We start from the raw sequence: 13003 nt of genomic DNA on the forward strand, positions 1-13003 counted from the left end.
GGTGATGCCTTTTCTTAGGTCAGTTTCTTCTTGTTGTACTTGTAATTCTAAGGGCCAAGCTACAAGTGATGAATGACACTTGAACGGCAAGTGAACAGACTCACGTGTTTTCCTCCCTGTTCACTTGCGCTCCACTTAGTGATCAAGTGGAGCACAAGTGGAGTGCAAGTGAACTGGGAGGAATACACGGTCTGTTCACTTGCTGTTCAAGTGTCATTCATCACTTGTAGCTTGGCTCTTAAGTGATCAGAATGGAAATTCTTAAGTCTAGGCAGAGGCCTTTGGTGTTTGTTATAACTGAGCTTTCCCATTCTGCCTACCCAGAGAGTTACGTGAACCCAAAATCTTGCATAAAAGTTTACCCAGTAAAAGAAATAATTACTTTGTATTACTTTCATTATGATTGAATTCACAAGCAAATTAATGAATAAGCATGTCTTATAGGGGACTGAACTAGTGTGAGTTAACCACTGACAGATTTTTGACAGGAAGGGGATCTGATCTCAAGTCTGGAAGTTGTACAGCTGACTCCTTTGTAGCATTTGCAGATTCATACACGGTTTTTTCCCTGTGCTATTTTGGAGTTGATTTTCTACTTTAAAAACAAAACAAAACATGTCCTTGCTAATAGCCCAAATGTATTCATGTGGAGGTTTTCTGTTTTACTCTTACAGTATATAACACCATGCATATTGATTTGGTCCTTTAGGGACCTCTATGCATGTGCTTTATTTTTCCTGTCTGCTTTGGCTTGATTGGCAGAAATAAAAAGAAGTTTTCTGCACCTTATGGTCTTTGCTTCGTTGATAGATTTTTGTGGATAATATAAATATCACATTCATCTTTATGATGATATTAAACAATGGTGTAGGTTAAGGTATGCTGCTGGTGTTGGGTCATATAACTCTTAGCAAAATCCACATAACAACAAAAATTACTTTAGATACGGTTTTGTTAACTGATCAGCTTTCTCTCTTGCTTACTCCTTTCTTACTCAAGGCTGTGGAAGAAGGAAGCAGCCAAGACAGAAAAGCTCATGGAAATCAATAGCTAGCTGACCAAGGCAATGCCAGGGGAGAACCATATGTGCTTGTTGTACTTCACTCCTGCAGCATAGACATTATATAAGCCTGGATCCAAGGAGAAATTGCAGTAGGGACAAATACTTTGGACTAGGATTCTAGAAATCTAAAACAAAGCATAAGTATTAGACCTGACAAGTGAGAACCTGCAAGGAACTGCATCACTGCCATTGCCACCAGCTCCCCCATTCTCAGCATTGCCGTTTCACCACCTTAAAGGCTGCGGGTGGAGAGACGGGGCTTACAGCAGTAGTGGCAGTTCTGGGGAATTGCCAGAGAGGTTCATGGGGAAGGGGGTGAACCCCACATCCATTTGGGGTAAGTTTTTAGATCTTTCTGCAAATCTGCAAAAGAAAATTTTCCTATTCTCCACCTGGCCTCAATTTGTGGATTGAAATATCTGCAAATGAGGCCAGGTTGATAATTAGATACGTTGTTATCCATACCCTCTTGTAGTGTTTATTGAATATCTTAGCCATTACACTGTGTAATCCACCTTGAGCCTCAGCAAGAAAGGAGGACTATAAATAACATAATGGGTGGAAGCTATTTTACTATTAGATATAGTGCCTGGCTGGGTGCCTGTGAAGAACAAGGTGTGTGTGTAGACGGGGGGACAATTTGGAAGTTCCGCCCTGCAGGGTTCTCTAAGCTCTCCAGGGCTAGAGCAGGCTGATTCCTCTCTTTCTAACTCTCCATTTCCCCAGCTTTCAATATTCTCTCTGTTGTAGAGAATCTCAGTTCTCATCACTTGTGGATCCCTCCCCCTTCTTTTTTCATCCCCTTTGGTTAATTTACAAAGTGATATTTTTCCGTGGAGTCCCCTTACCTTGTCTATGGGTACCCTGGTTTTTTTGCTTTCACCATCCACATGGTCAGCAAAGGAGTCAGGAAAAGGTTAAATAAGGTAGTTGAGAACAGAAGGAAACAGGAGAAAACAAGCAAGGACTAAAGGTTTAAGTAGATGACATGCAAGTAGATGTCACACAATATATCTGTCATCAAAACTCCTCCTTTATTTTTCTTGAAAAGCATCTGGGAAAGGAATATTCTTTGGATTGGGGCTGCGTCATTTCCTGAATAGAAATCTGACCTCCTCAAGTGACTATAAGCCACATTACTGCTAATAGGTGTTGAGATTCCTAATTTCTATGCAGGAAATAGCATGGGGGGAGAGGATTCATCTGCTCTTCTATCCTAGCACTGTGAACCCAAACCAAACCACCCACATACGTTTTTAATAAAATTAAAAATGTTATCGGACCCAGTCATGGGTTTCCTCACATCTCATCTAGTTGTGCCCTAAGGAAAGATATACAACTTTCTCTCCCCCGCTCCCCCAAAGCACTGTCTCTTGTTGAGTTTTGAAAGAAAGTCAAGATAATGTAAAATAATCAAGCCTGTAGAATGCTGTCTCAGGGAGCTGATATAGTCCCCAAATCTGCCCGCCTGCTTATAATAATAACCTATTGCATGTAGATCTTCTGACTGTTGCCATATGCTAAGAAGGTCCATGCTCTTCTTTTGCATAAAATAGCAGTACAAGAATAATTCATTAAATATTTAAAAGGTGGATCTGGGACAGAATGTCTGAAGTGGTTGCCCAGAGCAAAGGTGAATTTGTCTTGGAGGAAAAAAAACCATGTTGCTTTAACTTCAATCATGATTTTATGAGCAGTATGGAAATTACTGTGCAGTCTTAGCAGAGCACTCTGCATGATTTCCTTCACTGATGGCTCCTGAAAGCATTCACTTCCTTGGATCTATATCATTGACATGTAGTGGTTACAGTGCTGAACCTGGGTGTGGGAAACCCAGGTTCATATTTTCATAAGTTCAGGGGCTAAGCCCTTGATCTTTCAATCTAACCTGCATCGCAGGAAGTTTTATGAAGAAAAACTATTGCTTTTTGGAAGAAGAGTGGGATACCATTATAAGAAACATTTTTTAAAGAGACATAGCAGCAGTTATACAAGTACCAACAAATTACACAAGTACCAGCAAACCTTCTGTTTTTCTGGTGTGGGCACTTCAGATTTTGAGAATCAAACAGAATTTATAGGAGAGAAGTTCATAATTGTTCCCTACACTTGAAGTGTGCCTGTGTAATTTATTTTGTTTTTTAAAAGTGGGAATTCAGATCCTGCCCATTGAAAACCAACAGGCACCTTTGCATGAAATCAAACATTACTTTAGGGCTCCTCTTCTGCTTAGCTGATTAAAACATTCATTTCTGAGACAAAAGAGTCAATTTCATGTGAACGATATCTCCTCTCTCAGTTTAATTTAAAGAGTAGACCCAATGCCTGACCCCTATTTTCATAACATGATAATTTTATCCTGTGTTGATTGTCTCATTTTTGAGAGAGGATATTGCACTTATAAATCAGTTTGTAAAATACCCAAAGAAACAAGAATAGTGGGATTTATTAAGCAGCTTCCATACATCTGAAATAATTTATTTTGGAGTAGTCCTTGGGAAATGTTCTATTCTTTATTTTATGGTTCTGTTTTACAAATGCAGGATCATGATAATAAATCAGGAACGAGCTGCAAGAAGATAAGAAGAGGGCTTAGTGTGCTGTAAGTGTAGAACAGGGATATTAAGATTTGTTTCCCTCTTGTAATGAAAATGAAAGAGGGGGAGGAATCAGGGGAAGCCAGAGTTTCCCATTTGGTTTGAATGGAGAATGCTTCATTTTAAAACAGAAGCTTTTAAAAGCACGATACATCTCTAAGGCTCTGCACAGCAGAGATGCAGGTGAGGAAGTGAACTGTCTTTCTGTTTTAAATCAAAAATATAAACTTTGTAACCTTTTCATCAGACATCCTCCTCTCAGTCATCAAAGTTTCCATTTCTGGTTACAGCAAATCAGTCATTATTTTCCATTGACATGCACTCTCACACCACTTTGGGCCTTCATCGCGTGTTCATGACTGGGCGGTATTTATCCCAGTTATCAACCATGCAAGACTTAATGGAAGGTCTGGATGCATAAGAGGAAGAACTAAATCGCATGGAGAAAGCAAGTTTGACAGTAACACCCTCTGCATGAGTGCCCTACTAAATCTTCTAATTCTCTCAACTCTTTCTTGGGAGTTAGCCCTACTGAATATGGAAAAACTTGCTTTTGAAAAAACATGCAGGTTGTATGCTTTATTTCATTGTATCATGCCCCAATGAAGCAGGCTGGATACATTTTGTTGTCCTACAAACACAATAGCTTATTTCAAAAATGCTAAAATATACAGGATATCAAAGTCCATTTCTCAAGAAAGGCATATGTCTTTGTCCCAGATCTTGCATAATCAATTCCAGGGTGCTATGAGCATGCTGCTGTTGGAAATACCATGTTGCAATCTAGAGAACTCTCCTGCCCCTATAACTGTGCCACAGCTTTGGACAAGCATGCAAACGAGGCTTCACCTGATCTGTTCATCTCCTCTCCCCCATCCTGTTGCCAACAACCCCTTTCTGCCTGCTAATATAAGAAAATGTCTTGTTTTGTCTCACTGTGGTTGGACAATGGGATTGTAGGATGAGGGGTGGTATTTTCTTTGAGGACCTTAGGATTTCCTCTGTGTATTTTTATTCAAAAGCGCAGGCCAGTAATATGCATTATCAGGAAGGATCAGCTGAGAGTAAGAGGAAATTACTTTGTACAGTAGTGTTTTTAAATAAGGGGTTGTGTGCAGCAGTTCATTAGTGCCTTTCATCAAATAACTCATTGGACTGCTGAATGCCGAACATTGCGTACAGGTGAATAAATAATTCTCCTGGCAGCCTTGTGAGATAAGAAGAGAGAATGATGGTCCCTGTTGTGTGGATGGAAACTCAGAAAGATACAGAAAACCAACATGATTCTAGCTTGCCTGCATGTAGGAGGGGATTAGATGCAATTAGATAAATGAATAAATGATTCACTGGCAGGGCTTGGAATAGATCCTCCATTTCCCCTAACTCCCACCCCTGTTGCTTTAGTCATTAGATTGCCTTCCACTGAGGTCCATGGAACTGCACAGGAGTAACTATTTGCAGCATGTGGTAAGTGTTTTGAGAATCGGAGCTTTTAACTCCACACATATGTGCAGTTTATGTTTTAATTAACATATCCATATGCAGAGAATTAATCTTTTCCTATTTTTATGCTTGTTTTTCATTATGCCAAGAGGTATAGTTTTTGATCACTGGATAACCAAAAGGCTAGAAACACATCAAACAGAACAAAAACTTGTAAAACAAATTATTGTTTTCACTAAAAATATGTGTGTGGAAAGTAATGTTTATTGCTTACTCATCCAGATAGTAAAAATACAGAGAGAAATCTTTGTCAGCATAGCTTGATAGCCAATAAGAGAACAAAACATTTAGAACTACCCATAAGTAGCACTGCATTTAAAAGCATATACGACTGCACATCTGAAATGCAGAATAGGGCAGTGGGAGCTTAACTATGCTTTGCCATGATACCTGAATTTCCAAAGTGTGGTTTATAATTAGTTAGCAAACTATAGGGGAACAATTGCTGGATATGACCAAAAAAGTTATTGAATACACCTATGCGCACAGAAACAAGGTTAGCGTCACCCCATAACTAGACAAACCACAAATGGAATCTAGAGGCCTAGAATAAAATAACCTTGGAGAGGGGTATAAAACAATAGCATTATCCAGTTGTATTGTCATTCATAGATTAGAAGAGCCATCTAACTCATTCTAACGCATAAAACGTATCAAGGCCCAGGTGTCCGAGAATGGCAGGAACATCTAACTTCATGGAAGCTGGCAATATTATCTATGTACTGGTGGAGGGCCAAAAGATATTTAAATATATGAGAAACTTGTAATCACTAATTCTACATAGGCTTTGTTAACACAAAAAGTAGCTAGAATGAATTAGCTATTGTTACATGTTTCAAGAAGATGTTTCAAATATGGATAATCTTCTTTGGTGTATGAAGTCATAAAGATAATGTTAGCCAAGAATTTGAGTCTCCAAAGAAGCTATTGTTTTAAAAAGGTTCTGAAACCCTATAAACATGACAAGCTAAATTGATAGCGAGCTTCTTCTTAGAAGAGGCTCCTTGCCCGCAACCTTCATATCTTTGGGTAAGATACTTTTTTGGACTCATGTAATTGCTCGCCTTTAATGATCTATGTAATTATAATGGATGGTATGATATTCTGTTTATTGAGCTGATATCAAGAATAATTGTTTTGTAATAATAAAGGCTTAAAATGGAAGCAGAGACTCCATAAATGTATTACTTGTGTACAATACCCAGTAATGAACCTAAGACGTTTTCTGTGGTGTACCTCTAGCCAGGAGATTAATGGTTTGATATAGGAAAGTTAACTAGATGCTCAAAGCTTCTTAAGTGCATGTATATATCTGAATCAGGCCTGACCAGAGTCATCCAGAAGAAAACCATGATTTGAAGCTGGTTTGTAAACCATGCATCTATGGTTTGCTATGATATCTGAACTGAAAAATCATAGTTATGACTATTACCCTTCATCTAGAGGCATGTGCACCATGGAGATAGGAAGCAACCTATCAATGGATAAAGCTGAATTCTGAGAGAATGGGAAAAGAAAGCAGACATTCAGCTATAAACCACAGTTTGTTTCTTGCCTGTTTGAATACTAGTGCAAACTGTGGTTCAACATGCTGTCTAAATGGAGCAATTGTTAATTTATTTAAGCACAATCTTAACAAACCCTGGATAATAACAATAATAATAATAACATTGGTAAACATGCTGAGGATTGATCTTTTGATACTGTGGGATTAGGGCCACAGATAGTTCCTAAGGGCTCAACATTATGCTGATTTAGACATTTAAGGTAGTCTTTGCTAATTGAAGTCACTGAGCTGAATTCTGATGCTTGGCCTAAACTACCAAGAGTGGGAAAAAATTAGATACCTATGTAAACCCATTAATTTTACTGAAGGGTGTGCGTAAGCCCAAATATAATCTTATTTAAATGAATGAAGTATTTGCCACAGCAGTGCTTTGTGGATTGTACCCAATGTATATTGAATTCATTGACTCAATAAATGTGTTGTTAAGCTTTGAACTCTAATTTTGCGAGATGATTAGAACACTCCTACATTCTACCTTTCAACTGTCCTCTGCACCTGTCATTTTTTTTCTCCTTTCATCTCCCACTGAATGTGAGATACGAAAGAAACTAATGTTCTCTTCGCTAAGTTAAAGGGAGTACAGCCAATATTTTGACCACATCCTGCTGCTGTGGTTATAAAAGAAACTTGGGCTCTATAAATAACATCCACACATCAAGTTCTCATTATGAAGGAGCAAAGTGTGAAGGAAATTCACCAGTTGAGGTGTAACCACGGATGCCGGTGCGTTCCTTTCTCTTGTTGAGGCCTATCTGATGTAGAATATTGTTACAGAGACTGTTTTGGCCCACATGTGTTTATTTTTATGAACAGAACCTTGGTCTCCTGTTAAGGTCAGGAAGCCATGCTGTGTTAGATGTTTTAAAACCAAGTAGACCAATGACATTTGTTAAATAAGCCGATGACTGCTATGAAAAACTGCCTCAGGGTGCATGCCAGATCTTGTTGAAGTGTGAAACCTTGGAGAAGTTGAGTCTTATAGACCCATGACTCCGGTTTTTCAGAAAACTAGGACTGAGGAACATAGTGCTAAGCCAGCATCAGGTAGCTGTTTATGAGAGCAGAAACAAAGGGACAGGTGCTTGGTGCACAGGGCCAGGGGACTTTTAGTGGGCACATATCATAATTGCAAACATGGAAGTATTTTCCAGTCATTTCATTTAAACATGCCACCATAGAAATGAGCTTATAGGCCACAACCTAATCAGCCACTATTTACTTAGTGCTTGACATTGCTAGCAAATAGTTAACTGCAAGTGCAAGCAGAGCCACCATATACATAGTGACAGCCATTGGTAGGTTGGTTCTTGATCACTAAGGATTTTGTTGTTGTTACCTGTGTGATGTGGTTGCTTCTTTTGCTTTGTCAGGGTTCACACTGCTTCATAATGTTTGACATAGAGTGGCCACATGAGACTCTCATTTTTTCCCCTCAGTGTTTCCATGAGCGATGGCAGTACTGTGGGAAGTAAACTTGTAGCCTATCCAGTCTCTATGGTTTCCTGCTTCAAACGTTGCGAGTGGCCTGTGAGAGATGACTATGTGGAAGCAACATTCATGTCACACAGGAGATGTAAGAAATGAACTTTAGTACAGGGTCTGGCATTTGGGATGGCTGAATTCTTAAAATAAACACATGACGTTGGAACCTACATGGAGAGTATAAGTTCCAACTTTATGCTTTTATGACATCAGCGTAGAAGTTAAAACTGAGATGGGCAAGATTAATCCAAGAAATTTAAGTCAAGTTGGAAAAGAGAAAGGCAAGGAGCTAGATCAAATGTTACTTGCCCATGTGGAGGATATAAAGAAATATTTCTACGCTGTTGATCTCTTTGCAATTCTAGGGAATTGTTTGTGTACATTTATGACATATGGCATTCCAACCAGGTGAAGGGGATCTGTGCCAGACTTGCATGCATTGGACAGGATTTAGGTAATGAAAAGATGGGAATTTCTGGGAGAGGACAACTTTCACGAAGATAAGGACAGAAAATAGTGTGTACGAGATAAGGAAAAGGTAAGATGAGGATAAGAGATGAGAGTTAGGAAAATTATCCAACAATGTAGAGCATAATAATTCAAGTTTCTCATCAGTGCACTGGAATTTTTTTAGCAGAGCACACACCCCTCCGCCCCCCTCCCGATCCATCCTAGTAATATGGAACTATATAAGCTTTCAGGGGGTTGTCGATCAACTTTCTAACTGTTCATTTTGCAGAAGTAATAGCATCAGAGCTTTATCTTTAACACTGATACAGCAGCGAGATCTTTTCAGCATCTTGATGAGGAATGTGAAGCGGCACTGAGAGACAGACTGTGCAAAAAAGAGAGATGGTGATGGGGCATCAGTTGAGCAGACTAAGTTAAAGAGCTGTCAACAAGAAATGGGTTTTCAGAAGGGATTTGGAATGCGTACATTTGTCAGAAACAAAAGGCAGATGGGAGCCAGAATCAGAGAATGCTCAGTGCAGTACAATTAGATTTCCTATCATGCTGGGTACTGAGTCAAGCTGATCCTGAGAAGATGGGTCCATGTTTCGCACAGGACTCATGCTACTGATATAAGTTGGTGTCTGTTAAATTCTGACATGGTTAGAGAACTGATTGGGAGTTGGCTTTTCTAAGATCACCCTCCTAAAAAATCTTGATGTTACCCTTGGTGTTACGAGGTCTGTGCTTTGTTTAACAGCTGAAGTGTTTGCGGGTTTGTTAATCCATTCAAAACTGGATGCCAGATTATTCTGAATGGTAAACACCACAACAGATTGTGAAGTGCTCTTGGAGAATCTCTCTAAATGGGGTGAATATGCAGCAATGTGGCAAAGGACATTTAGTGTAGGTCAGTGTTATGTGAAGCACAATGGAACAAAAATCCCAACTGTAAATATATACTGATGGGGTTTGCACTGGCAGAAGTTGGAACGGAAAGAGATCTTGGGTTGTAGTGGATAGTTCAATGAAACTGTCCACTTGTGGTGTGGCAAACTGGGGATTATTAGGAAAGGGACTGAAAAAACAGTGTCCAATATTGCAGTGCTCCTGTACAGATGTGTGGTCTGGCCCTGTTTAGCATATGGTGTACAATTCTGGTCTCTATATCTCAAAAAAGATATTGCAGGCCTGGAAAAAGTAAAAAAGCAAGCAAGCAAGATAATTTGGAGGTTGACATGCCTTTCGTAAAGGTTAAAGACTCTGGGACATTTTAGTTTGAAAGAAGACAACTAATGGGAAAAATGATAAAAGTTTATAAAATTATGCATGGGGCGGAAAAGGTGGACAGAGAGAACTTTTTCTTCTCCCATAATACTAGAACATGGGACACCCAATTAGGTTAATTGTTAATAGATTCAGGATGGACAAAAGCAAGTACTTCTTTCTTCAAAGAGTAATTAAATTGTGGGATTAACTTCCAGTGGACATGGTAGGGTTGCCAACTCCAGCTTGGGAAATTCTTGGAAATTTGGTGGTGGTGCCTGAGAAGGGCAGGGTTTGGGGAGGGGAGAGAGATCAGGAGGGTTGTCAACTGCCCCAGGAAAAATGTCCAGCCCCTTTAATTGATGATTAATGGGGTGATATTTACTAGGAGATGTTATTTACCTTTATGCTATGAAAATTTTCAGCTGCCCATTTCCACACTTTAAGCCTCTAGTTAAAGGAACATTTTTTTCCTCCAGGCCTGTGGATAACTCTAACATACAGGGCAACTCACTGGCTACTGTGTGAAAAAGAATGCTGAACTCATAGATCCAGAGGAGTTAGCCATGTTAATCTGTAGTTGCAAAATAGTAAAGAGTCCAGTAGCACCTTCATCAGATGAGAGCTGTGGTTCTCGAAAGTTTATGCTACAAATAAGTTGGTTAGTCTTAAAGGTGCTACTGGACTCTGAACTAAATGGGCCACTGATCTGACTGATCCAGCCAGGCTCTTCTTATACTCACCCTTTTAAAAAGACATCTGGGTGTAGACCATGTTTGTTAGCTGAAGTATTTGTGAGTGTGGGAAAAAATGTGACAGGCAGCAGAAATGAGCAGGGTGGGGGTGAGGGGAGGGACTGTTGGGATTACACATCAGTCACTATTATGGTTGGTACAGAAAGACGATTAGCAAAGAGCCTTCTTTCTCCTCCCATCTGAAAAGCTAATCTTAACTAAGAAACCCCTCCTATTATAAGGCTGCAATCCTGTGCATACTTAGCTGGCAGTAAGCTCCATTGAACTCAGTGAGATTTTCTTTTGAGTAAACTTACTTATGATTGGTCTCTTGGTGCAAGCTAAAGGACAAGAGCACAAGAGCTCTTGACCCATGGTTCTTAGCCTGGTGCACAAAGCCAAGGGTCCCCCACTTCCAAAAATGGAGACGTATACCAGAACATATACCTGGAGACTAGGAGCAGCAGGCATAGAACAACACCTGTTGGCTAATGTTAATCATTAATGCAGCCCAGAACTGTGATACAGTTATTTGTGGACACTAGAATGTTGAATGTGAAGTACCTCAGATGTCTCTTTATTATTGTGGAGGCTATTTCTACGTAGAACAGGATGTATGATTAATGCATCCTGTTTGGTGTAGTGGTTAAGAGCGCGAGACTCTAATCTGGAGAGCCGGGTTTGATTCCCCACTCCTCCGCTCTGAGTGGGCATTAAGTTGGCCTGAAGGGCAGTATATAAATCGAATGTTATTATTATTATTCCAATACAGCTAGGATCTGGTAGATATGGTGGTGGGGTTCATCAAAGATAGCCAATGTCAAGCAAAGTTGTTTGCTGCCTGCCCATCCTCTGTAGCATCCCTAGAGTTGATGATGTGAGGCCCTGTTTCCCCATTTTCTCTCTAATGCTATGCAATGCCAGATTGGTAAGGCACAGATCTGCCCACCTTACTGCACTGTTGGGAGAGGAGGCAGTTGATCTGGCTTGCATAACTGAGACATTTTGCAGTTCTCCACTAGCCCCTCTAAGGCAGCAGAAGAGATGAGGTTGCTGGTGTACTCCATAAGACTTTCAACTTCTGCAGACTCCCAGTACAACCCATAGTAAGCATCGACTATATGTTCTTTACATTGGGAACTAAGGATAAATGGGATATTCTGCTAGTCTACTGACTACCTAGTTCCCCAGTAAGCAGCATCTTGAAGTTGGCAGAGATTCTCTTGGACATGGTGCTGGAAACACCTAGACTGATGGTTCTGGGTAATTTCAACATCCATGCTGAATGATCTGTATCAGGGCTGGCCCAGAACTTCATCGCTTCCTTGATGGCCTTAAACCTCTCTCAAATAGTAACAGGCCCCATGCATGAAAAAGGCCACACCCTGGACTTAATCTTTTGCTCTGACCTTTGAGGGAAAGTCTTCTTTCAGGATTGGAGGTTTGGCCTGAGCCATGGACTGACCAATACCTGGTGAAGACAAGGGTGAACATGGCCTTGACATCCCACAAAATGGGGGGGGGGTCCAGCTAAAAGGGTCTGCCCATGAAGACTCATGGATCCTTCTGGGTTCCAAAATGCTTTGGGAGATTTTAGAATTCCAAACACAGGCACTGGTGGAAGCAGTGGTAGAAGCAGCGGTCATTTCATGGAAAAAGAGCTGGAGGAACTCATTAGCGTAACTCATTAGCATATGCCACACCCCTTGCCATCACCGGAAATGTGTCATTAGCATAACTGATTTGCATGTGCCACACCCCCTGACATCACCTATCCTGGCTGTTTTGGACCCAATCCTGGCCATTCAGGGCCAAAATTGGGCCCAAAATGGCAAAAGGGGATGAAAATGGCTGAAAAGGTGCCCCAAATGGTCAGGATCGGGCCGCTGCTGAGTGGGAGAGTGATCCACCACCCGTCAGAGGCCCGATCCAGGCCGTTTCTGCCCCGATCCAGGCCGAAACGGGCCCAAAATGGCCAAGAGTCAGGTGGGTGGGGCCACCTGTCATGTGACCTCTTTGGGGAACTACTGGAACTGTGTTCCTGTACGTTCCCCCTCGAAATGAGCCCTGGGTGGAAGCATGGAGTTTGAAGATATTGACAAGATTGCTCTTCATCAACCTCACCCACCCTCGCCACGGAAGTCCACCCCATGGTTCATTGCAGAGCTGGGTGATCTAAAGAGGGTTGGAAGACATCTAGAAACACATTGGCAGAAAACTTGTGATGAATCCAATAAAGCATGCTACAGAGCCCATTGGAAGACTTACGAAACAACTGTAATAGCAGTAAAGAAACATTAGTTTTCTGCAATCATTGCATGGTTTGTGTTGGTTCCAACTG

General features: G+C 40.7%; 1 protein-coding gene across 4 annotated transcripts in view; it reads left to right on the top strand.

The window, feature by feature from the left end:
• The window catches only part of TOX2 (TOX high mobility group box family member 2), a 297642-nt gene that overhangs the window by 156479 nt on the left and 128160 nt on the right, over positions 1–13003 (top strand). For 2 of the 4 annotated variants that reach the window (XM_054979270.1, XM_054979272.1), the window contains exon 4: positions 5065–5127. The exons of the other annotated variants lie outside the window; for them this stretch is intronic. In XM_054979270.1, the coding sequence (XP_054835245.1) occupies positions 5065–5127 (63 nt within the window). The remainder of the gene's footprint in view (positions 1–5064; positions 5128–13003) is intronic. 4 annotated transcript variants of the gene reach the window in all.

Source organism: Eublepharis macularius, chromosome 5 (genome assembly GCF_028583425.1).
Source record: "Eublepharis macularius isolate TG4126 chromosome 5, MPM_Emac_v1.0, whole genome shotgun sequence".
Taxonomy (NCBI): domain Eukaryota; kingdom Metazoa; phylum Chordata; class Lepidosauria; order Squamata; family Eublepharidae; genus Eublepharis; species Eublepharis macularius.